General features: G+C 37.3%; 1 protein-coding gene across 1 annotated transcript in view; it reads left to right on the top strand.

Annotated features, from left to right (window-relative positions):
- The first annotated feature begins 6,951 nt into the window (after positions 1 to 6,951).
- NAALADL2 (N-acetylated alpha-linked acidic dipeptidase like 2) overlaps positions 6,952 to 27,100 on the top strand; it is a 1,092,303-nt gene continuing 1,072,154 nt past the window's right edge. The window contains exons 1-2 of the mRNA XM_007948094.2: positions 6,952 to 7,009; positions 7,627 to 8,128. Coding sequence (XP_007946285.2) covers positions 6,952 to 7,009; positions 7,627 to 8,128 — 560 coding nt within the window. The remainder of the gene's footprint in view (positions 7,010 to 7,626; positions 8,129 to 27,100) is intronic.

Here is a 27,100-nt window from a genome sequence, read left to right as displayed (position 1 = left end):
TCTGTGTTTTCCTTGGTCTATCTCTCAATCCTTTGACAATATCTAAATATAATTATTTTGAATTATCAGGGAGTTCTAATGCTGTTGCTTCCTCAAGGATGTGTTCTGGGCCTGTATCCTGCTCCCTTGTTTCTACCACTTTATTTTTCTTCTTTGTGTGGACTGTGATGGTCCGTTGTCTCTGAAAAATTGTGACATTGTTGTATTTAGATTATGTTGTTGTAAAAGATCTCTTTTAACAGTATGTGAAGAGCAGCTAATGGTGAGTCTGTCTTTTCTTAGTTGATGTTTGTCATTGGCCTGTTGGTGGAGAAGGAAGTCGTGGCTCTCACTCAGCAAGTGAAGCTGCAGGAGGTGTGGGTATAATTGTGTCATATGCAGACTGTTGCCGTTTCCCACTTTGACAAAAATAACAATTGAATAACCATCAAAAAAGTAAAAGCAAGCAGACAAAAACACACTGTGTAATCACATAGGAACAGTAACCAAAAAGGGGGGGGTCACCACAATATCTGGTGAGAAGGCAATAAGAGAAAAAAGGAGTAGAAGGAGTATAATGAAGAAAAAAATGGGAACAGTGCAAAAAGTAAAATAAGGAATGGGGTTAACCACGAGAAAGAAAACAAAATTGGAACCAGGAACAGAGAAAATATAAAAAGCTGAAAACTAGAACCTGGGAAGGAAAGAATAAAAATAATAATAAAAAGGGCAAAAGTAATAATAATAATAGTAGTGTTAAAACAGACAAAAACAAACAAGCTAAGGAAAACAAAACAAAACAAAACAAAAATCTGGGCAGTGCAGGGCAGGGCATCCAGGCTCTATCTGAGCACACAGACTGGGATGGAATTCCTGCCGGCCTAGTAGGTGGGTGGGAGTGAGGGATGGCTGTACTGTGTTCACTAAGAAGGTGTGGGATATAAATGTAACACAGGGAATGTCGTACCTTCCAGTCCTCAGAGTCCTGAATGTCCTTGTGGTTCCCCACAAGTGAAGCCTGGTCTTAAGTCCCTGGAATCTGGGAGAACTCTGTCCTTTTAAATATCCAAAATGGCCGAACACCTTGTAAACATTCAAAATGGCCGTGCCTTCTGGACAGGCAAAAGTCCACAGCTCAGCCCACCTGTGGTGTAGTAAATTACTTAGTGTGGCTTTTCTACTGGTAAGTCTTTGTAAACTCTAAGGTGGGATTTACTATGAGCAACTGAGGAGCTCCTGATTGCTGAAGTTGTTACCTGGAGTATTTCTTTTGGGAGTGGCACAAATACAATGTTCTGGGAGGTTCCCACTCTCTCTCAGGTGCTTAGAGTTCTGATGCTGTGATTGGCTAGTTTTACCACCCTGCTGGGCTCAAAAGGAGGCCTCCTAGAGGCAGAACACTCTCTACTGCCGGTTGAGGAAGACATGCTGCCAAAAGAGACATACACCGCTGAAAGAGACACGTGCTGCTGGGAAAGAGATGCAAGAGACACGCATTGCTGAGTGAGATACCGAGGGACCGGCACTGCTGGGAAAGAGACTGTGAGAGACTGTTGACTGAGGGATGGTGGGCTGGAGAGAGAGACTGAGGGTTCTTCCTGAACTTGAGTTGTAGCCTGGTGCTTCCCTAATAAACCCCATAATCCATGACTTCTGTGTGGCCACTGCAGCAAATTATTGAACCCAGGAGAGAGGTGGTGGTGCTTTGGGAGGAACGGTTGGAGAAAGGGTTGGAGGGAGGCAGCATGTTTGGCCTTGCAGTAATAGGCCTTGGGTTACTGCTGGTAATCCTGTCTTCCTCTTGTGGGATTAGAGGAGGTCAGAACATGTGGCCTCCTTGCCCTTTTTGCACCACCTTCCTCTTTACTGCTTCCTCTTTTATTCACCAGCCACCAGAGCAGTCCTCCATGAAGTCCATGGCTAGCAGGGCTGATTTTTAGGTTAATTCTTAGGTCTTAACACCACTTGGTAATATCCATGCTGTCTGTGCCATCAGGGTCACTGCCAGACCGCAGCTCCATATGTCTCCTTTTTGATGTTTTCATGCAAATTCTTCTGCTGGTTTCAGTTTAGTCCACTTTTATATAGTTCCCTTCTGCAAAAACGGCAAGGAGGCCACATGTTCTGACCTCCTCTTATCTCACAAGAGGAAGACAGGATTACTAGCAGTAACCCAAGGCCTATTACTGCAAGGCCAAACATGCTGCCTCCCTCCAGCCCTTTCACCAACCGTTCCTCCCAAAGCACCCACCACCTCTGTCCTGGGTTCGATAATTAGCTGCAGTGGCCACACAAAACTCACAGATTACAACGTTTATTAGGGAAGCACCAGGCTACAACTCAAGTTCAGGAAGAATGCTCAGTCTCCCAGCCCACCGTCCCTCAGCCAAGAGTCTCTCACAGTCTCTTTCCCAGCAGTGCTGGTCCCTTGGTGTCTCACTCAGTGATGCGTGTCTCTTGCATCTCTTTCCCAGCAGCACGTGTCTCTTTCAGCGGTGCGTGTCTCTTTTGGCAGCACGTCTTCCTCAACCGGCAGTCAGAGAGAGTTCTGCCTCCAGGAGGTCTCCTTTAGAGCCTGCAGGGTGGTCAAACTAGCCAATTATAGCATCAGAACTCTAAGCACCTGAGAGAGAGTGAGCACCTCCCAGAACATTGTTTTGTGACACTCCCAACAGAAATACTCCAGGTGGACACCTTGAGCAATCAGGAGCTCCTCAGTTGCTCATAGCAAATCCCACCTTGGAGCTTACAAAGACTTATGGGTAGAAAAGCCACACAAAGTAATTTACTACACTGCACCTTCAAAGCTCAGAGGTCCAGGATTATCTTCTGTATCTGTGTTAATTGGTTCCCTTTTTCTTTGTTGAAGAGTGTCTGTGCAGTCTTTCTGCCTGTTCCACCATCTTAGTCTCTATATTCTTGTCTATATGAAACTGCATCTTATTTGGAGAAAGATTCATGTGATATACAAAAAAAAAAAAAACAAAAAAAAAAACCTTTTTTTTTAATCATTAACACAGGGCAATTTTAAAGGAATGTGATAACATAAATTGAATGGATCATGTGTATTAGTATGAGAAAACATGAAAGTTGCATGACATAATTATGTGATCGTATATAATAAGGCTGATTTGCTGATGATTTCTCTTTATAATATTATATTTCATTTTATTTGATAATTTGAAATCTCTGGTAAAATAAATGTGGTATGTCCTTGGCTCATCTCATAAGACATAAGGATTTTAAAGACAGCTGCATTCTGTGTGCCACCAACAAAGTAATTTGCGGTGATTCAAAATTGAATCTGTTCTTAAAGGTTTATTTATTTGGTACCTCTGGTGCCATAGTGCCTAAGGCATTTGACTGCTAACCAGAAGGCTGGCGGTTCAAACCCACCAGCCACTCCTTAAAAGGAAGGTTGGGAAATCTACTTCCATAGTGATACCACCTCGTAAACCCAAGCAGGTGTTGCTATGAGTCAGGTCCAATTCGACTACAGTGAGAGAGAGAGTTTAAAAAATACACAACTCACTGTTGTCAAGTCAAGTCTGACTCATAGCGAACCCTCCTTGGGTTTCTAGGGTGGTATCTCTGCAGAAGTAGATTACCCAGTCTTCTTTCCAAGGGGGTCTGGTGGGTTTGAACCACCAGCCTTTTGGTTAGCAGTCATATGCCTTAGGCACTAATCCACCAGGGCACCCTCAGTTTTATTTTGAAGGGCTTCATTTTATTTACACATGTATATTTTTAAAGTTAAGTAAAACTCTCAGGGCAGGGTTTTATGTTATATTTTTCAAAAAGTCTATATTCTTTAAGGCAAGATAATTTAAAACAAATGGATTTCTAAAATATATTATATATAATGAATTGATTTTTCCAAGTGAGAGGTTAAAATGCTTTATTGTATACACTCTCATATGTTATTCACCATGTTGGTCATTTTCCTGAAATACTCCATCTTTTATTACATCAAGCAGTTCCATCTACATTTGACCTAGAGACTGGATTCTAACAGGATAGAACTTACTGGAAATTTATTAATATGTAATGAGTGCAGAAGTGGTGGTAAGCATGGCACACAGATATCCATCATGGTGAGGAGTTAATATCTGTATCTGCATTACATTCTAATTGATAGCTCTGTCTGATGTTTGAAAAGCGTTAAATTGCTGATGTACATGTGATGGAATGCCTATTGTCAGGCTAGAGATGAAAACTCTGCCTCATCATTGCAGTTGGTTTTTAAATGATTTGTAGAGAAGTGACTTTGAATGTTTGCATTAGAGGTCAGAATTAGAGATCTCACACTTCTGTAGTAACTCCCGTGTGCCAAGTCTTACTTGAGCATAAACTACAGTTGTTTTTCAGTTCAATTTTTTTTTTAAAAAGGCTTTAGAGAGACTCTGACTCATTAAAATGGGAGAAAAATTCAGAGAACTGCATTGGGACAGTGTCTGAGTAAAATAATCAATAATGCATGAATTGAACAGTTAAGGAAGTAAATATAATAAAGTCATGTCAGAATAGCAACAATTTGTTGATGCTTAAGCCAAAGAAGAAAAAGTTTTTACTAGTGGTACAAAATTACACTTTATAATGTACATTAAAATAAAATGGATTAAAGGGTATTGTGACATCAGTTTACAACTAAGCAGAAGTCATATTTTAGAAAACTTCAAATTAACCTTGGTGAATATGTATTCAAACATCACTTTTTTTCCCATCCTCACAGAGTTGTTCATTTTGGGGCTTCAGTATCCTCTTCTGTAATATGAAGGATATAGAATCAAGGATTTTAGAAATTATGCATTAAGGTTTTTTTCTGCCCTCTAGTATTTTCTTCTAACCATTTTCCTTAAAACAAATGTAATATAGATTTTTCTTTCTCTGTCATTTAATCAACCACTGTATAACCAATCAGAATATTTATCACCAAATCCATTTATTATATCCTTTTTCTGAACATCCCCAATTTTTTTTTTCTCCTCCTTCCCATTGAGTAGATTCCAAGTCATGTTGATCCCATATGTGTCAGACTAGAACTGAAATCCATGGGGTTTTCAAGGGCTGTAAAGGTGTTCAAACCCACCAGCCACTCCTTGGCAGGTTAGGCAATCTACTTCCATAGTGATACCGCTTTGGAAACCCAAGGAGGGGTCACTATGAGTTGGATCTGACTTAGGCAGTGAGTTTGGTTTTTTGTTTTGTTTTGTTTATCTTTCAAAAGTAGAACATCAAGCTTTCTTCTGAGGCCCCTCTGAGTGGACCCAAACTGGCAACCTTTTGGTTAGTAGAAAAGCATTTAACCATATGCACCACCCAGACACTCCTTGCTGCACTTTCTTAAATCATTTCCAAAACCCGGTCAAGCTAGATGGGATGAGGGAGTGAAGGAAGGAGGGAAAAGTAAAAGGAAGATGGAAAGGAAAAGAGAAATAGTCTGCAGAATCACTTTTGATTCTGTTTTAATACACAGTGCCAAATACCCACCTGCACAATAACAGTTTTTGATATCATATGTGATGTTTTTATATTCGCTATAAATACAGACTAAAACTTGAAAATACAAGCTACAGTCTATGAGCACATATGATGTATGTGTGTGTGTGAATAGTATACATTCTCCTCTACTTCTCCATAGTACCTTGTAGAGTTATATCATTACTTCTACATTTCTGAATTTACTTTTTATTATTATTATTATTATATTATTATTATTATTACCAATATTTACCTCCTCTCCTATCAAAAGCCCTTCAGAGGTCACTTTCTTAGGGAAACCTTGCTGGTATTTTCAGCTAATATCAGTCATTATTGTTTCTGTGCTTCTTGGCACTTTGCGTATTTTAACTTGCTTATTTGTTTATGGATTTATCTCTATGGTTGGAATGTATCCTACTTCGGAAATATAGACCCATTTATCTTTGTCTTCTTTGCCTGTCCCAGTGTAGAGTGTGCAGCTGATATTCAGTAATTTGGAGGGACCTCAGTTTTTTAGTCAACTTTCAGTAAGAATGAATATTAGTTTAGCATATGAGAATATTAGTGCAACATGAGAATTCTTTCTACACAGTTAGCAATTTTTTTATATTGAAAATGTAATATTCAGTTATGTTAGAACTTTCTTAAAAATTCAGGATATTTTAATTATATGGTCTTCTGCCAGCCAAGAGTGGAGTCGTGTATGCCTACAGTTCTATATGCAATGTTGCTCTTTCTCATAAGTCCTTGTTCATATCTTTTTCATTATTGTTCAGTTGTCAGCTACCACCCCTAAGGCAGTTAGCTAATCAAGTGTCAGTTGAGTCTCAGTTTTTATCCACCATGGTGGGGTGAACAGAAATATCATAAAATCTAGTGAGGGACCTAAGAGTCCAGCTGACGTGACAAATCAAATACACAAAAAATGTAAGTGTAAATACTCTTAATCTGCAACCATAATACACCAGTGGGTTACTGAATACAGTGTTAAGACCACTTGCAGTTAATTAGTCAAGTTATTCTAACCCACTCTGCAGGGCACAGCCAACTGTCATCTAGAACTGTGTAGGGGAGAACAACCTCCATCTGCCACTTCTCTAGCAAGGTTATGAAACCAAACTCTCCCAGCCTGGCAAAAGCCTTCCTCTTTGGACTTCTGCCATCCCAAACATTTATTTAAAGTTCACCGAGCCAGGCCAATTCATGTCACTAATTCCTTGAAACATCTTGGTCCTCTGTGATAGCTTTAAATTTTTCCAATCCTTTTGGTAACTTATAACTATATAATACACCATATTTTGTTTTGCTATTTCATTAGAATTAGTATTTTGAGCAGTGATTCTGTTTATTCCTATCCTGAATTTGTGTTTTCAAAATTAAGTCTGGTAATATAAATCATTCCAGACTCTCTTTTCCCGTTAATTTACCAAATTATAGTTTTGTTGCTTTTGCCTTTGAATTTGTTTTTTTAAATGTTTTATTGTGATTTGGATGAAATTTTACAAAACAGATTCGTTTCACCTTCCACAGTTTGTGCACATTCTGTTTTGTGACACTTACTACAATACCACAGCTCTCCTCCTACTTCCTCCTTATGGACACTCCTTCCATGTGTCCTTCCTGCCCATGCCTTCCTGCTTCCCTAGGTTTCTCCTTGTGCAAATGCTGCCCTTGTGATCTTCCATGGTTGATTGTTCTAAGGAGTGTGTCTTCCTAGTGTAGTTGTTCAGCCTGTCTGTTGTTTGGCTGAAAGGTAGTGAAAGGAGTGATTTACATTACCAGACTTAATTTTGAAAACACAATTGCTAACTTTTAAACATTTAAAATTTTCCCTTCAGAATAATACATTATCTATCAATATTACACAATTGTGACTTTGCTTGTTTATTCTTCTGAGCTTCAAAGACTAATAGTATATATAATTGTTAAATGTTTTCATAATCGTTCCCACCAAATCCCTTCTATTTTTATTTTTATTATCTTCTTCTATAGTTAAAACAATAAAAATAAGATTAATTAGTTAATATAAGATTTTTCTATCAGAAAGATATCTTCTCTGATTATAATTACTAAAATTTTAGAAACACTGGTATGATTTATAGTTTTGTTTTCATCTTATGAGGTTTTAGTTTGTTTAAAGAAACTACATCTCTCTTATTTTCACAGGTAAAAAAATGGCCTATCAGAAAGTTAATGTAGATCAGAGAGTTCCAGGACACTCACAGTACTTAGACAATGATGACCTTCAAGCCACTGCCCTTGACCTAGAGTGGGACATGGAGAAGGAGCTGGAGGAGCCTGGTTTTGATCAGTTCCAGCAGGAGGGTGCTGAGAATCAGAACCTGGGGCATTCAGAAACTGAGGACCTTAATCTTGATTCCATTCAACCAGCAACTTCACCCAAAGGAAGATTCCAGAGACTACAAGAAGAATCTGACTATGTTACTAGTTATACAAGATCTGCACCAAAGAGCAACCGCTGCAACTTTTGCCGCCTTTTGAAAATATTTTGCACAGCAACCATTTTATTTATTTTTGGACTTTTGATAGGTTATTATACACATAAAACTTGCCCTTCAAATGCTACATCTTCGGGAACAGATGATCCTCAGATATACCAAGAGATTCTGAAAGCAATTCAAGCAGAAAATATTAAGAAGTCATTTAGGTAAGTGTAGAAGAAATGGATTAGGAGGATGCATTACCTGGGAAAGGGATCTCTAGGGATTTCACGGGGTGGTCTTTCAGTTGTACTTTTGCCATGGTTTACAGGCATCTTGCAAGCTGAGAAACCTAACTTGCCAGCAAACCAAGAATAGATACTACTCATGGGTGTGTATGTGTGTGTGTGCAGATTTTCAGGTTTATGGCACTGTAATACAAATTCATGATGCTATTTTATTAATAATTAAAATCATTACTACTATAGAGGTTCACAGGGAGCTCTGGTAGCATAGTGCCTAAGGCATTTGACTGCTAACCAGAAGGCTGGAGGTTCAAACCCACCAGCCACTTCTTGGAAGGAAGGTTGGGCAATCTACTTCCGTAGTGATACTGCCTCGGAAACCCAAGGAGTGGTTGCTATGAGTCAGGGCCCACTCAACGGCACATAACAATAACAACATGGAGGTTCACAAGGAGCTCTAATGGCGCAGTGGTTAAGCACGTGGCTGTTAACCAAAGGGGCGGTGTTTTGAACCCATCAGCTATTCCATAGGAGAAAGATGTAGAGTCTACTTCTGTAAAGATTACAGCCTTGCAAGGCTATGGTGCAGTTCTACTGTCCTACGGGGTCAGAATTGCATCAATGAGAATCATTATAGAGGCTCAATAATTGATCTTCCAAGAAATGTTTTTTTTTTTTTTCCCTCTTGAGAAACATGGCTAGGCTAAATTGATATGTAAAGTTTGCAATATATATGTTAAGTAAAATCTAGGACATTAACCATATGATTGAAAATTTTAATGATATCAGAGTAAAATACAGCTACTTCAGTGGCTGAAGAACTGCCTCCTGTGGTCATGATCTAAGGTGGGCACTGGCAAGATGGGTCTTCTGTATCCATGAACTTTTCAGTAAGTGTGTTTCTATTTCAACATAGTGTTATACACATTAGACACTTTTAACAGTTCATCTCTCTCTTTAAGGTAAGTTTATATATGACCTCTCTAGATAGAATGTGTTTGTGTTCATTTTTAAGTTAAACTTTAAGAACATATTTAGTCTTAATTCTGATTTCTTGTGAAAAGCTTCACTCATGTCTTATAGTAACACGTGTTAGTTGGTAACTTGAAAGTTTTTGTTGTTGTTATGTTATTAGCATATATGTTGATTTTTAAAGAATCCTTTAGTTTCCATATTTAGCAAATGAAGAACTGGAAGGGGAAGACAAAATATTGGCTTCTTATATATATATATATCTTCCATACTTTCATTGATGGGTTAAAAAACAAAAACAAAAAAATTGACTGCCATCAAGTCGATTCTGACCCATAGCGACACCCCCCTTGGGTTTCCAATGCTGTATGTCTACAGAAATGGATTGCCCAGTCTTCCTTCCGAGGAGTGGCTGGTGGGTTTGAACCTCCAACCTTCCAGTTAGCAGTCAAATGCCTTAGGCACTAAATCATTCATGTAGTCTGAAGGTAGGTGGTATACATGGAATGTTGTTTCTCCAGGAAAATCCTTTCAAGCTATGGTGGTTTATTATGACCAAGATATTGGCAATTTTAGGGTTCTTCCCAGGAGACCACACTCACTGAAGATGTATAGCTTAATCCATGTCTGACATATCTGGTGTGTAGGTGTTGGTCAATTATAATCTTCTTACTAAAGATCATGTGTGAGTGAATAGTGACTAATGGGATTTTCTTTTCTTCACCTTTCTGTGTCTGCTTTTCATTATTACCTAAGGATCCCTGGAAAAGTTAACATGCAAGTAACAACACATTGCATGTTATTTTGCCAGGTAAATGTGTTTGTATTGAATTAAGCCTGAAAGAAAAGTCATTGTTTTAGAATGAGTGAATATAGTGGTCAGGATTCAAGCAGGACAACAGAAAACTCCCTGAACATTTAAAGCAGAAGACATTATAAGTAGAAAATGGTTCCATTAGTGAAGAGCTGAGAATTCTGTAACAAGGGAAAGGAAACTGAGTCCAGAGATTAGCAACAACATGAAACTATTATGAAACATAGGCTGAAGGGACAAGAGGATTGGAGTAAATTGATAGCAACTGGAAATTTCTGCAAACAAAAGATCCAAAGAAGACTCAGCTTCAGCCACCACTGAAGACAGAGACACTGAAAAATATGCTAGCTTTTTCCTTTCTCTGAGAGGTCTGGTGGTGTAGTACCTAAGGAATTTGACTGCTAACCAGAAGGCTGGTGGTTCAAACCCACCAGTTACTCCTCAGAAGGAAGTCTGGGCAATCTACTTCCGTAGAGATACCGCCTTAGGAACCCAAGGAGGGGTCACAATGAGTTGGAACTGACTTGGGGATAGTGAGCTTGGCTTCTTTCTTTTTTCCCCCCTTTACTTGTCCTCCATTCTCCTATCAGTGCCTCCCTCTGGCTGAACCCAGCAGGAAAATTGCAGATTCAGCCTGGGTCTCTCCTCTTGAAGGAACCAGCACCCTGCAAAGTAGGGTAAAATAGGGAAGAGCAAGTTGCAACTGTATCTAAGTGGCAGAAGAGATGTTATTTTAAAAGAACCAAAGAAACAAAACAGAAAAACCTTGTAAAACTTTGTTTATAGCTTTATGGTGGCCATTCATTCTATTACAAAAGTGTTTTCTGTAATTGGATCCATGAATTAATTTCTTCATAATATTAAGAAAAATTATATTTTTCCTGAACAACTGGTTATTTTTTTAAATTTATGGACAAAGGGAATCTTAGAGCGTACCCTGTTTCCCTCTTCACTTTGACTAATAGTAGATTCATGGTAAAATTTGCATTGAACTTGCATAAAATTTCATGACATGCATATTATTTACTAACTAAGCTATATTTTTATTTTGTTGCCTTATATTTCTTTGTTTTTGCCTTACTTACTTTTTTTCCCAGAATTGTATACATCTTTAAAAGCTGACTTGTCCTTTTTGCAAATAGGTAGATGGTTCTAAAATTAAAATGAAAAAATAAATATAAACAAGTATAGTTTCCTTGAAATAGACACAGCATGAGAAAAAAGCTTACATTTTCCTCTTAAACTACAAAATCAATAAAAGTAGACATATTATGAAAACAGTTAATAAATATAATCACCAAGAATTATACTTACGGGTAGTATTTGGTGGTTGGATACAGATTGACAATTATGCTCCATTAAATATCTATCATTTTCTTTTCTTTCTTTCTTTCTTTTTTAATTGAGAAACAGAACTTTCTTGGAAAAATAATTTAGATGCAAATACAATTACAGTAACTTACTCTAAATCATAAGTCCTTGTCTAAAGACAACTTTTCTCCCAATTATCAAGCTAATATATGCCTTATTATTAATTCCCGTGCTTACTAAGCCACCTTAGCCAGATTTCTGTATATCACAGATTCCTAAAGTTACTTTTCTCAATTTACAATCAATTCTGGGCTCTTACAGGCCCATTACTTTTTTTCATCGATTATCTCTCTACTCTGGTGGCCTAGGGCCTAAGGCATATGAGTGCACACATGAAATCCCTGCCTACTTCCATAAAGATACTGCCTCAGAAACCCAAGGAGGGTCGCTATGAGTTGGATCTGACTCCACGGCAGTGATTTTGGGTTTTGGTTTACTCTCTTAGTTCTCCATTCTTATCCATGCCCTAAAGCTATGTCAGGTCTTCTTACACATCTTAACACTTGACAATATATATTTTTTTCATTTTATTTTTTAGTAAGACTATATTGCAGACTCCATGAGTGAATGGGTAAACCTTGCACTAGACTCTCATCTTTAGCAAACATTTAATAAGAATTTTCTAAGTGAGGAAATTTATGAATGGATGTGAAATTGTTAGACTGATCGATTATATTATGTATTTTGAAAACTGCCTTTGTTATATTAGTATTTTTCATTTAATAATAATATATAAACAACTTATGATAATATAATTGTTATCATAAATACATTATATATTATTAAAAGATAATTATTTTTTCATATTATATATAAGTTTGTGATTACTAAGAATATGTTTGTGTTCTGATCTTAAATATGTGACAATGCATATCAAAACCGGATACTGTAAATATGTTGAAATGATACTAGTGATGCTTGAATCCTAGCTGAGCCTTTAAGACAATTGATGGTCCATTTCTAGTTGAGACAAGTGTGAAGAACTTGGGGTGGGGGTGGAGGGAAGCAATAAACCAGTTTTACAACCCTGAGATGATTATTCATGAGATGTTGGAGATGCTAAGAAATTGGAAAGTGAAGAAAGAGACTTTTGGAGAGAGCTGTCAGCATGTTGTAAAATTTCATCTCTTCACAGGGAGAAAGGCTTAGAACCAGTGTTTATGTGGGGACTATCAACAGAACTGTTTGGAAGAACTTTTTATGTGTCGTACATATAATGACACCTGAGAACTCTAAGAGATTTGAGATGGACTGTCTAGTCACTGATTGAGAAACAAAAGGATAGTGGTTGTGTAGTGACCTATAGCATAGCTTATTTCTATGGACTCTATACAGGTCATTTGAGAGAGAACTGAAGGAGAGTCTTGTAGATCTCTTCCAAGAGAACTTTCTGGAAGGCTGAATAGACCTTCTCAGGGAGAAACCAAAGGTTTAGTCAGATGCCTGGGAGCTAAGGAAGGAGTAAGCCTTAAATTCCTGTGTCAAAGAGAGGTGAGATGTCCCCAGTCATGGGATGGATGGACTTCCAAGAACCTACAAAACATGCACAAGAGAAGAAGGCAAGTGATAACTCCTGTGAAGTTCAGAGAATACCATGCCTATTAGGAGAGCACCCATCACGTGAGAACTTACTTACCCCCACCCTTTCCTATTCTCTGAAAGGAAGTAGTTCTATGAGAGAAGATATAGAAACATAAATCAGGAAATAGGCTGACTATCCTCCCTTCCATGACTGCAGAGTTAATGATCTAGAATTGGTCAAAGATGGGAAAAGTGAGAACTGTTATTGTTAAACTGAATTCAGGGTTCTCACTATCAAATGATACTGGACACCTTAATTATTCAGCAGAGGAAACTGAAATACTTAACAGTGACCAGACTGCCTGAGTTTTCATCCAGGAACAAAGAAAGAGTTACTACCATTGAATAAATATAAATGGGCAGTGGAATTAAAAAAAAAACAAAAAAAAAATAATGACCAGAATGAGTGGTCTGTTAGAGTCTGGTGGGCCCCCAGGACTATGGCCCTAGGATATAAATGGGCAAAAAAAAAAAAAAAAAAAAAAAAACAAGGAAAACCTTGCTTTATGGTTACATTTCAAGTCTGACTTGTTCAATGCAGGAATTTCATGTGTGTTATTTCTATGTGTGATGTTTTAGAAAAAAAATGTAATAATCTGTTGATTTATAATCCTAGATGTATGGCTGCACATCACAATTTAAGAACCTAGTTATCTAGTAATGAAGTCCACATAAAAGGTTTACTGAAGCCAAGTATGTGGGATCATATCAACTAAAAAAATCCATCAGAAGTTTGGTTAAACTTGATAGTGTTTGGAAACATTATGGTCAAAATTAGCATAGGGATATGAAAACCATGTTGTTATGTGTGTAAATGTGTGTGTGTTTGTATATCAGTTTCTCTCAGTCACTACTACATATGCTTCACTTGTTGCTATTCAGAAAACTCATTGACTCATAGGTTACAGGATTATTCCCTTTTTTTTTTCCCCCCTGTGTAGGCTGTTGGCAAAGTTTGTATTCACCTCTAATGAAAAGATTACTTTGAACCCACCAAGTAGTAATGTGAAAGAAAATATCAAAGTATCAGCTTCTGTAAAGATTATAGCCAAGAAAACCCTATGGAGCGTAATGTTGATGGCTGCCATTGAGTTGCCCCAACTCATGGCAACCTGAAGTGCAATGATATGAACTACTTCCTGTCCTGTGCCATTCCCATGATCAGTGGAGGATCAGACTTTTGGGATTCATGGGATTTTCATTGCCTGCTTTTTAAAAGTAGAGCACCAGGCCTTTCTTGATAGTGCAGCTTAGTTGAGAAACTCAGCTGAAACTTGTTCTACATCATAGAAACACACAGGTTTCCACTGACAGAGAGATGGTAGCTGTACACGAGGACCATTGGCTGGGAGTTGAATTTGATAACCTGATACTCTCCCATGGAAAGTGAGAATTCTACCACTGAAAAGATATATTCATATAATAAGGAAAATATATCAAATTCAAAATAAGTCATTAAAGGTTCATTTAATATATGTTTTTGCTGACTTGGGACAATTGATACTTAGATAACACAAGTTTATTGTAAGTGGCAAAACAAGAAGCTGGCTCACATGCTAACCTATGAACAGAAACCATTCATTTGATTAGGCCTTACTGATACGAAATCTTGATCCCATCAGCTCAAGGGACCTCAGTAGCCCAAGTTTTCTGATTTTCACTGAAATGGTAAAGCAGAAAAATAACTTAACTCCCTTTCCATCTGTATTAGTTTTTGTGTGTCTTCTTACTTTTTCTATCAATGTTGTTGTTGTTAATTGACACCAAGTCAGCTCTGACTGATGGTCATTTCATGTGTTATAGAACAAAAAAAGAAAAGAAAATGTTGCCCAGTCCTGTGACATCTTCATGATTTTTGTTACATTTTTGTCCATCATTGTGGTCATTGTGTCAGGTTGTCTTGTTGAGGGTTCCCTTCATCTTAACTGGACCTTTACTTTACCAAACATGATGTTCTTCTCCAGTGGCATCAGTCCATCCACACAGAGTCGAAAGTAAGCAAGTCAAAGTCTAGGAAAATATTCTGAGTTCTCCTCACAGTAACAACTGCTATATTCTCCAATAGTTTATTCACCAATTCCTATTACTTGGCTTGAAATGTGATTATTATTTATTTGGAATGAAAGGTTTTTGTGACAGTATGTCAAGTGTTTATTCCTGTCGTAATCAGTCTAGGCCATTTGGGATGTCAAAATCAAACCCAAAACTACTGCTATCAAGTTGATTATGACTCAGTCAAAGTAGAACTACCCCACAGTGTTTCCAAGGCTGTAAATCCTTACAGAAGCAGACTGGCTCATCTTTCTCCCATGGAGCGGCTGATGGATTTGAACCATTGACCTTTTGGTTAGCAGCCGAAGGCCTTAATCACTGAACTACCTAAACTCCTTGTTGGGATGTCAATCATCTTATATGCCACCTTACAACAAACATTTTTACCTCAGCCTATTGAGGGAGCTCTTTAACTTAAAAGAAGCTTTGGCTGTGATAGGTACAAAGTTTTGCTCCTATTATAAAGTCACTAACCCTTTATTAAGTATTTTTGAGTGAATGACATACATATCATACATATATATGTACATACATACTAAAGACTATAAGCACACTGCTGAACAGAGTAAAAAATATGTTGCAAACTTGAAAATAGGTTAGTAATTATCATATTGTAATAAGTTATTTGAAGTGGATGAAAAATGTGATTAACTATATGTTTGAATACAGGAATGTATATGCCTTTTGACAGCTGTAGGTGCTGAGAAATGGTGAGAAGAAAAAGAGAAAATGTGTTGTGTCCTAATTTTGGAAAATATCGTTTTTTTTTTTTTAAGTGGAAAGAACAGGATTTTTTTTTCCTAAATATAATACAATATATGCAGACAGTTATAAAGAATAAAATAAAAAAACATAATCCTACCAGTTTTCCCACTTTTTTTCCTTATCTCTTAGCAAATCTATGTGCCCCTATCATTATACCACATTATTCTTTTATAATCTGCTGTAGAATTTCTTTTTCACTTAAATATATATTCAGAATGATTTTTCAAGCCAATAAATGTATATTAAAATCATGATTTTAAAACACTGCCTTATATTCTATCATATCAGTGTCATGTAATTTATGTAAACGGTTCCCTATGGATGGACATGTAGGTTATCCTATAAATATGCTTGTAATAAATATTTGTGAACTTATTTAATTATTCCATTCTGATAAATTCCTAGAAGCAGATCAAGCTTCAGAGAGGTTAGTTATTTTCAGATTTTTGCTGTGTTACCAAATTGCCTTGCAGAAGTACCAGCTTTCTAAATCATCATTATATTATTTTAAATTATTATATATATTTTTAGATGTTGTTGTTGTTGTTATGTGCTGTCGAGTCGGATCCGAATCATAGCTACCCCTCCTTGGGTTTCTGAATCAGTATCACTATGGAAGGTGATTGCCCCATCTTTTTTCCGAGGAGTGGCTGGTGGGTTTGAACTGCCAGCCTTCTGGTTAGCAGTCAAGTGCCTTAGGCACTATGCTAACCAGAGCTCCCATTTTTTTAGATAGAACAAAATAATGCTGAGAATCTTTCATATGCTATGATGCAGTGGTTTACTTAGTATGGCTCTTCTAGCTAAGATCTCTGTAACTCTCACCAGATGACTAGGTGGAACCATGTAAATGTGAGGTGCTTTGTGGCCTACTAAGCGTATTGGATAATATGTTAGTATGAAAATAATGTATATGGCACCCCTGTGGGGGTGGGACCATGGACATAAGATGCATGGAGCCCTAATGTGGGGATTGGTCAGGTTTGTCATTCCACTTGGCTTAAAATGAGTCCTGCCAGAGGCAGAAAGTAGAATCTCATTCTCATCAAGACAGAGAAGAACTGAGAGTGGAGTGGTTCTTGGACCTGATATCCTTGTGGTGAAATGATGGCAGAGAGGCTGACAGCAGAACCAACAGCTTGGTGGGAGAAAGAGTGGCAGGCTTGCTCTCCCATGGAGCAAGAAAGCTGAGTGCTTACTGGCAGAGCTAAAAGAGCTTTGCAACACTTGCCTCATCAGGGCAGAGGCCAGACTAAGAGGCCAAGGGCCAAAAAGAGTCATGCCTATGAGCACGGCAAAGGGGACACTGTCCTGATTAAAGAATTGTACCCTGAGCAGTTGGTCCTGAGCCTGAGTTGTGACTTTCTACTTCCCTAATAAACCCTATAATCATGAGTATGGTCTGTGAGTTCTGAGTGACCATTGCAACAAATTACCAAACACAGCAGAGAAGTAGAGAGTGCTGTGGGAGGGACGATTGATGTTAGAATTGGTATAAAACTTAGAGGATGGTGGCATGTCTGACCTCTACCTCACAGGAATCAGTCCTGGGCTGATGCTGCTGATGGTGATTCCCACTAATGAAATTAGAGGAGGTCAGAAGATGCTGTCCCCATGCCCTTTATACGTGTTAATTGATCATTTGTATTTTTTTTTTCCATGTGTCAACTTCTCAACGTATTTTCCCTATGACTCTTATAAGCTTCTTCCTAAAGCTTTTATAGGTTCAGAAACTAAAATACTGTAGTGATAAACTACTCAGTACCCCCCTTATGTATGATATCACTTATTTTTGGATTTTATTTAGGAGTAGATGTTTTACTGGTTAAGTCAACAAATAATATGAAATGGAATAATAAAATCTCTACAGATTTATCTATTTTAAAAATGGCTCCATTATTTGGGCAGGGACAATATTTCTCATCATTATCTGACTGGGTGCAGTAAAACAGCATGAGTTATGTTAAACTGTGAAATGCTCTTTATAAATAGAAGTAAAACACCATATTTTCTTAGCTGGTGATTAACTCTTCAAAAAGTTTAAGAAATATCATAAATTATCTTCAACAATACCATGATGAATGAGACTGTGTCTGGAACTTAGTTAATACCCAATGTTGTTTTAAACATAGGCATATTTTAGTAATTACTTATTTAAAAAGATAAATTGAAATGGATTCCCAAATAGTTTGTTTTCTTTCTTCTGAAATATATTTTTAAAATCTATCTCCTTCTACTTCTGCTTTTTCTCCTTCTTCTTTCACTTCCTCCTCCTCCCTCAACTTCTGGCAATAAATAATACTTTATTATTTATATTTATATAAATATCCTACCTAGGTTTACTGGGTTTAGTGGCATTAAACCCTGTGGATGGGAAGGCTAATTTGCTGCATATAATTACATCCTGTTTTGTGTGTCTTGATGCCCTTAATAGTCATTACAGTCATTTTTAATTGTACCCAGATCTTGCTTCAAATCCTTCTCAACCCAACATTCTTGGCAAGCATTATTAATTGATCAGAGGTAGACATTCTTAACCTGTATTATCCCTATGCTGGATCACATTGTAAGAATTAGGTTTACTTAAGTAGGAAAGGAAAATAATTCCATACATTTTACAAGGACAACTAGCTGCCACAAGAACCCTAGACTCATGGCTATCTCATAATGTCAGTGGATCCAAATGTTAGACCCCTGCTTATTAATATCAATGAAATTTTTATGGTCTTTCTCATTATAAGTTGATCATCTAAATGGAGGAAAACTGTTCAAGCTATCTAGACATGAAATAATTTACTCAAATGCCTTAATTTAACCATCTCTTGATATAAAAAAAATAAGCAGCTGTGCTATTTCTCTGACCACTTTTTTGATCCAAGCACTTAGTTTGTTTACTTTTATAATACTATCTTCTTTCTTGTGCATACAGTGTTTTCCTTTCTTCCTCCACGTCCACACTTACCACCCATAATACTAATAGAGTGACGGTTCCTAGAAGAAAGGAAAAAAAAAGCGCTATTTGTCATTGCTTTTTCCAGATGCCAAACATATATTGCTTTACATTTAATCACAAAAGGAATACATCATTTAAGATTTACTTAATTATGCATAGTATTTCATTACTCTGGCCTTTAGATAAGGCAGATGCTTAAGTTAGTTTCTAAATGTTATGCACAATGACATTATTTCTTTTTACTCAATGGATTCAACTCAAAGATGAAAGCTTATACCCTTCACATGAGGTAATAGGCAAAGAAGAGCAACCACCAATAGAATGAATGAGGCTTTTTGACAAAGGTAAATTTTTAAGCCTAAACTGCTATTACCTTTGAGCCTGAACTCCTGGGATGCCTTAGGCTTTACCTCAGGACCACCTATACCTTAAAGAGCTCTGGTGATGCAATGCCTAAGATATTTGCTACGCTGAAGTTTGATGGTTCAAACCCATCAGCTGCTCAGCAGAAAAAAAAAGAAAAAATAATAATAGAAAGAGAAAGTTTATAGCCATGCTACCCTGAACACATGAGGTCATGTCTGAAATACTGGTGGCATAGCTCCCAGCATTGTAGCAACATGCTGGCCACCACAGTGCTGCAGGGCAGTTGTTGTTATGTGCCGTCGAGTCGGCCCCGACTCATAGCGACCCCTCCTTGGGTTTCCGAGGCAGTATCACTACGGAAGTAGGATTGCCCAACCTTCCTTCCGAGGAGTGGCTGGTGGGTTTGAACCGCCAGCCTACTGGTTAGCAGTCAAGTGCTTTAGCCACTATGCTACCAGAGCTCCTTACCCTTCTCAATTCTGACCTCAAAAATCTATGCTTCCTTTGAGTTCTAGCTCAAGAGCCAACTCCTTCTTGATGCTCTTTTTTATCTCTCATACAGTTTAGTTCCTTGCAACTCCCAGTACTTCATTTTGTTTCTTCTTGTGGGCATGAATTACTTTCTGCAGTAGAGAATGAACTGAGTCTGGAACATTACCTGTGTCATAGTAGGCAGATACCCAGTCAGTCTTTACTGCATGAGAGAATGAACTCAGAATATCAGACTTCTTGCTAAAGCCTTCATTTCTATGTGGAATATATATATATATATATATATATATATATATACACATACATACATACATACACATACATACATACATGGAAAAGAATGTATATGCATTCTTATTAATCTATGGCTACTACAACAGAAATATCACAGTGGGTGACTTTAACAAACAGATATTTATTTTCTCACAGTTTAGGAGGCAAGGAATCTGAATTCAGGGTGCTATTTCTAGGGGAAAGCTGTCTCTATTGTTTGACTCTGGAGGAAGGTCCTTGCCTCTTTTGGGCTTCTGATACTAGGCAATCATCCTGTGGCTTGGCATATCTCTTTCCTAGTCTCTGCCCCCCAGCTTGCTTGTTTAATTTCTTTTATATCTCAAAAGATATTGATTCAAGATACACACTATACCAATCCTGCCTCATTGGCATGACAAAACAACCCATTTCCAAATGAGATTATACAGGCATAGAGGTTAAGATTTACAATACATTTTTCTGGGGAGCAATTAAGTCCATAGCATTCCAATTTTTGGGCCTCCAAAATTCATATCTTTTTCACATATAAAACACATCCACCCCATCACATCATCTCAAAAATCTTAAATCAACTCCAGGTCGAAAATCTCCTCTGAACTATTAAAATCAAATATGGGTAAAATTTTAGGCATATTCAATCCTGGGGCAAAATTTCTCTTCATCTGTGAATTTATGAAATCCAGGATACAAGTTATCTGTTCCCAAAGAACAATGGTGTAACAGGCACGAGGGTATTTCCCTTATAGATGGGAGACATTGGATGGAAAGAAAGGATAAGAGACACCAAGCAAGTCCAAAATCCAGGAAAACAGGTTACATTATTTTTCAAGGCTAGAAAATAATCCCATATTCTTTGATACCATCTGGGAAACTACCTTGCCTTCTAGACTCTGGGTGTTGTCTATACCCTCTGGATCCTGGGTGGAAGTCCCTTGATCCTGGGCTCCACATTTCAGGCCCACTGGAATGACAGCTTTGGGCAGCCCCATTCTCCTAGTCCCTCTGAGTGGCAACCTCACCCCCTTGGCCCTAGCAGGCCCCATTCTTCTGTACCTTGGGCATGAATGCACCATCCCTGCAGCTTCGGGCAGTGAAGCCATCTCCTTGGCATTCGTGAATAGCAGCCCCACACTGCACAGCTGAATTGATGAAGATCTGCCTCTTAAACCTAGAAGACCATGACTCCACCTTTTGAAAGTGATATAGCTCTACTTCCCGTTTTCCTTCGTACAGTACTGCTGAATCTCTGAGCTGCTCCAGGAATGATCCTTTTCTTTTCTTGGAGGACAATGGATGTAGCTTCTTTGGCCTGTTTCCTGCCTGTATAATTCCAAGAAACAGACAGTGTTCTTTCCTTTCTTTCTCTGTCCCTTCAATCTAAGCTGATAGGTTTTCTGCTGTAGTAGTTAGTTAGGTCCATCAGTCATAGGCTTAATCTCCTCAACAAAAAATCGTGTAGTCATGTCTGGTGAAAATTCTAAGACATGTGTCCTGTTTGTACAACAGAATTTTCCAAATCTTTAAGATTTTTTTTTTTTTTTTCCAAGTTCATCTCCTTTCTTTTGCATGTAACTACAAATGGCAAGGAGAAACCATGTGGCTCCTTTGAGGTAGTGTTTAGAAATCTCCTCAGCTAAATATTCAAGTTCATCACTTAAAAATTCTACCCTCCACCACCAGACATTTGAACACAATTCAAACAAATTCTTTGCCACTGCATAAAAAGCCTCATTCTTCCTCCATTATCCAATCACATGTTATTTTCTTTTAAAGCTCCACAGTAAGCACATTAACATCCACAATTCTGGCAACATTCTGCTATTGGTGTCATATGTATTCTCTAAAATAATAGAGACTTTTTTTATAGATCACCTTACTTACTTCTAAGCCCTCATGATAATTGCCTTTGATGTCTATAATTCTACCAACACTGTTTTCAAGGCAATCTAGGCTTTTGTTATTAGTCAATTTAAAACTCTTGCAGTCTTCACTCATTACCCAATTCCAAACCTGCTTCCACATTTTTAGGTATCTGTTAGAATGGCACCCTAACCCCAGTACTAAATTCTGCCTTAGTTATTCAGTGCTGCTATAACAAATACCACAGTGGGTTGCTTTAGCAAATGGACATTTATTATCTCACTGTTTAGAAGGCTAGAAGTCCAAATTCAGGATGCTTTCTTTGGGGCAAAGCTTGCTTTCTGTTGGAAGCTCCTTGTCGCTTTTGAGTATCTGCTCTTGGACAATCTTCTTGTGACTTGGTATGCCTCTTTCCCAACCTCTGCTTCCTAGGTTGCTTGTTTAATCTCTTTTATATCTCAAAATAGATTGACTCAAAATAAACCCCACACTAATCCTGCCTCACTGACAACTAATCCTACCTCAAAGATAATTTGTGGCCAAATGGGATTATAACCATATGGATCTAGGTTAGGATTTACAATACATATTTTAGGGAGATATAATTCAATCCATAAAACTTGTATTTGCAATTTTAAATTAAAATCTTTACATTATATATTTGGTTTTTGAACATATTTTATCTACTTTCTCATAACATGTCCAAAGAAGTTGCTTTGTGTGTGTGTGTGTGTGTGTGTGTGTGTGATTTGGGTGAAAATTTACAGAGCAAATTCACTTTCCATACAGCAGTTCACATACATTTTGTCTCATGACACTGACCACAATTTACCACAATGCAACAGCTCCCCTCCCACTTCCTCCTGATAATTACCTCTTCCCTGTGTCCATCGCTCAGTGCACTACTGCCCCCTGAACTGTCTCCCTATGCATAAGCAGCCCTTCTTTCTCTCATGATTCTTCTCTCCAAGGAGTGTATCTACCTCAGGTAAATGTTCAACTCATATGCCTATCTTTTGTTTGGTTGGAAGCCACAGGTGTGGGTTCAATTCTAGACCTGAAAGGCAGCTAGGGGCCATAGTCTCAGTGGTTCCACCAGGTTCTAACAGACCAAAAAACCTGGTCTGTGCCCCCCCCCCTTTTTTTTGTTCTCCAAATGATTTTGAGTTTTGTTCTACATTGTTCTCCCTCTCTATCCAGGATCTCCTACATAGATCCCCTTCCAAGTGGTTGACAGTGGTAGCTGGGCACCATCTAGTTATTCTGGTCTCATAGTTATATAGGCAGCAGATCTGATGGTGTACCAGTCTCTAGGGCTAATTGTTTCCATGAATTTTTGGTTTTTAAGAAGTTGCTTTTGAAGAGAGTGCTTTCTCATATGTAAACATGTTATGTATGTCTGCTAAATTCCAGGCATTCTGTCAAGCGCTCTGCAGTTTTTAATGACATTTTGTTTTATCTTGAGAACACTTTCATTCTATACAGAAGAAATGAAACTAACAATGTCATGAAAAGGTATTCATATGATTACAGGTGAAAGGAGGTGCAAAGCAGATACCAATCACAGGCCATTGCATTGCCTGTAGTAACAAAAAGTGGTTATCTCTATCTAGGTACAGCCCTTGCGACTAGCTTGTTTTTACCTTCTCAATGATAAAACAGGTTCAATGGATCCTCTCTCTCTCTCTCTCTGGCTCTTACTCTCTCTTTCTCACATGCACGTTTATGCATAAAAAAAAAAAAAAATTGTCCTTGTGGTTACATATTGGGATTAAGTTACTTTGCTATTAAGCAAATTTTCTTTTCTTAATCTTTTCCAGCCAATCTATCCAACTTCAAATATTGGGACTGGGATAGATTACAGGAGCACCCATGGTACAGTGCTTAAAGCACCCAGCTACCAACCAAAAATTAGTTTAATCATACCCATCAGCTGCTCTGCATGAGAAATATATGGCAGTCTACTTCTGTAAAGATTTACAGCCTTGGAAACCTAAAGGAGTGTTTCTACTCTGTCCAAGTCAGAATTGACTTAATGGGTGTGGATTTGGTTTTTTGGATTTTGGGGTAAATTATTAAGGATCAAAATGAAATGACCCTTAATTCATAATTCAATCTGTTTTTCTTAGTCAAAGGTATAAATATTAAATAATGAAATGATTCTTTTTTTTTTTTTTACACTGTTCTACAGTTAAGTATTTCCTTTAGATATATTAAGGTCATCTATGCTGACTGGTTGCCTATCCTGAAAATTGCTCAGCCTTAGGGATCATCCCATTTTTCTTACATCTCTCTCCTGCATTGAATAATACGTTTTAATCCATTCATTTTTTGATCTTATTCATTCCAGAAAAAGAACATGATCAGTCAGATGTAGTACAAGGGAAAAAAAAACACACACACACACACACACACACACAAAAAAAAAACCTTTTCCTTCAAGGCTCAGGTATGTCAGTTTCCTGTGGATTCACTTGACTTCCTGACACTCATGAGATGGAAAAGTTGGTTATGATCACATTTAGTAGCATGCAATATAAGTTAAACATGGAAAGGTTGGGAACTGCTTACTGGCTTCTTTCTTTCATGTACTTTTTAATGTCAGTGAAATCAGGATTCAAATGGCAGACAAGGCCTTTGAATATTTGCATTTTAAAAATCCCAACCATGCTTTAGAGATTAAGCAATATATTTTAATATTATCCCTCCAAGATTAATTATGTAATCTCATAAGGATTGCTTAAAGAAAAAAAAAAAATAAATGAAACATATTAAAACATATCATTTCTACAAAGCTTTGCCAAATGAAAATAACTTTTTTATAGTTATTTCAAAAATATTAAAAAATGGTTATTTCTAGCTGATGAAAGTGAAACTAAAGTTGCATGAGAGGTAATTCAGGTGTCTAAAAATGGATGATGAAAGTTCACCACCTCCCTCTCAGAGAGCTATTGCAGATGGGTGGGTGGATGATTTAGTTTCCTAATTTTAGATGCTTATGTAACCACACATTCACTAAATTTGAATAAACCAATACAATTTGACTGGGTTTCTTTATTCCAGAATAATTTAGTCAGTCTTTAGAATTAGACTGAATAACATGAGAAACTGATATTTTTTTTTAAAAAAACTTGTCAATGCCCACTATTACCCTAGTTCACTGATAAATGAATCTCATATTTTAATTTTTAATGTGTTAATATAATGACGTATTTAAGAATGGATAGGATTTGAGCTTATATTCTGTATGTCTAATAAGTATTTCCAAATATCTTATTGAAGATGCTAAATAATTTTCTTCATCTGATTCATTTTATGGTGTCAAACTATAGTCAGCTTCTCGGGCAAAAATGCTTTTCAAATTTTAAAAAGTGTCATTCTCATCTGAAAAAAATAAAGTGGCATTGAAATTCTCTTCCCTTTCATTATAAGAAGAGCAAATATATTAAATTTTATATGCCTGATTTGGGAAATCAGTTTCTGTCTTCAATAACTGATTGTGTATTATAGCTGGGTCCTTTACAAATGAAGTGCACTTCTATTGCTTAAAAATTGCTTTCCTGTGCAACATGATGTAGTAATGAATTAAATCCAAATGAGCCTTATATTCACAATGTCATAATATGTAACTCGTCCCCTGTGGAATTTTTTATTATCTAATACAAGGCAAGCTAATGTCTTCCTCTCATGGCTCACTTCTCAGAAGGGTATGCAGCTTTCAGTCTTAGAAATAAAGAAACTATGATTTGAGATCAAATTATTTTTTTTATAAACTATCTAAATCACAGAGAGCACCTTAACATGCCCCAAAATATGCAAATCAAAGTTTCATAGAACAAGAAACAAAAGAAACAGTTCCAGTTCTATGGAGTACATTTCTGTCTGTGAGAGAAAAATGGAACTGAACATTTTTCTTTGAATAGAAATGTGTGCAGGTGGTTTTTACCTTCAATAAAAATAAAGTAAGTGTGGGTGTTTTCTCTCTATTTCTTCACTTGGTTTCATCATATTAACTCTATTCTGTAGGGAACAACTTGTAAGATCAGCTTGTACCAATATTGTAGTTCAAGCTGCTACATAGATTTAAAAGCTCTAATTTATTATCCTGATAATTTTTGTAATTCTATAAAACACATCAGATATTGCATTACTATTAGCTGTTTTAAGCATGTCTTGGTGGCATATTTGAATTTAATGTGATATTTCAAAGTGTGTCTTGGTATTTCATGTAGGCAAAGGGAGAAAAAATATTTATTTTAATCCATTGGGGCAGTCAAGAGGAACTGTATTAGGTTTTCATAGGCAGCTACTTCCTGTGGTGTTTATTTGGCCAAAGCCCTTGTAGACATGTTCTGATGCTTGTTCTTGCTCACAACAGCTGGATCTGAATCAATTGCATAACACATGATCCAGAGGCCTATGCTTTTACTTCAGCTTTTTAAGTAGAGAATCTCAATTCCGATAAGATATTCAATATAGATTATTTCTTCTGGTTTAATGAGTAAATATATTTCAATGAAATAAGTACAATCACTCATAAAAGCCAGCAAATTGCCTATATCTTTATAGAAAAGTCCTAGTGAGTCATAGGCGACGTCAAAGCTATACTCCATTAAGGGTTTGTAGTTTGTATCATTCTTAATCTGATTTATATTCCATCTTTTAAATGCTACCTGCTAGTATCCTGGACATATTTAATGCACCTTTTAATGCTAGTGCATTCATCCATGCATGCATTTATTTATTCAATAACTATATATTGGGGCCCTAATAACTGCCAGTCATAGAACTAAATACTGGGGGAAACAAAAACTGTGAACAAGATAGACAAGCTACCAGCATTTATGGGGTTTTGGTTCCCACGGATCAGACTAGAACTACTATCCATAGAGGCTTCACTGTTGATTTTTCAGAAGTATATAGCCAGACCTTTCTTCCAATGTACCTTTTGATAGTTTCCAACCTGCAATCTTTTAGTTAGCAGTCAAGTGTGCTCCACCCAGGGACTCCATAATGAGCTCTAGTGGTATAATGGGTAAGATACTTGCCTACTAATCAGAAAGCAAGAGGTTCAAACCCACCAGCTGCTCCATGGAGGAAGAGAAGACCATCTACTTCCATAAAGATTTACAAGCTTGGAGATCTGGCAAGATGGTGGAGTAGGCAGAAAGACTGCACAGACTCTCTTCAACAAAGAAAAGGGAAACCAATTAACACAGACACAGAAGATAATTCTGGACTCCTGAGCCTTGAAGGGAAGGATATACAAGTGGACTAAACTCCAACTAGCAGAAGTTGCGTGAAAATACCAAAAAAGGAGACAAACGGAGCTGTGGTCTGGCAGCGATCCTGAGCAATCCTGACGGCACAGACAGCTTGGAGATTCCCGAGTGGTGGTAGGACCTAAGAATTAACCTAAAAATCACCCTGCTAGCCAGGAACTGCACGGAGGACT

This window comes from Orycteropus afer, unplaced genomic scaffold (genome assembly GCF_000298275.1).
Source record: "Orycteropus afer afer isolate SDZICR_OR568_19922 unplaced genomic scaffold, OryAfe1.0 scaffold00202, whole genome shotgun sequence".
Taxonomy (NCBI): Eukaryota; Metazoa; Chordata; class Mammalia; order Tubulidentata; family Orycteropodidae; genus Orycteropus; species Orycteropus afer.
This window is presented reverse-complemented; position numbering and strand designations above follow the sequence as displayed.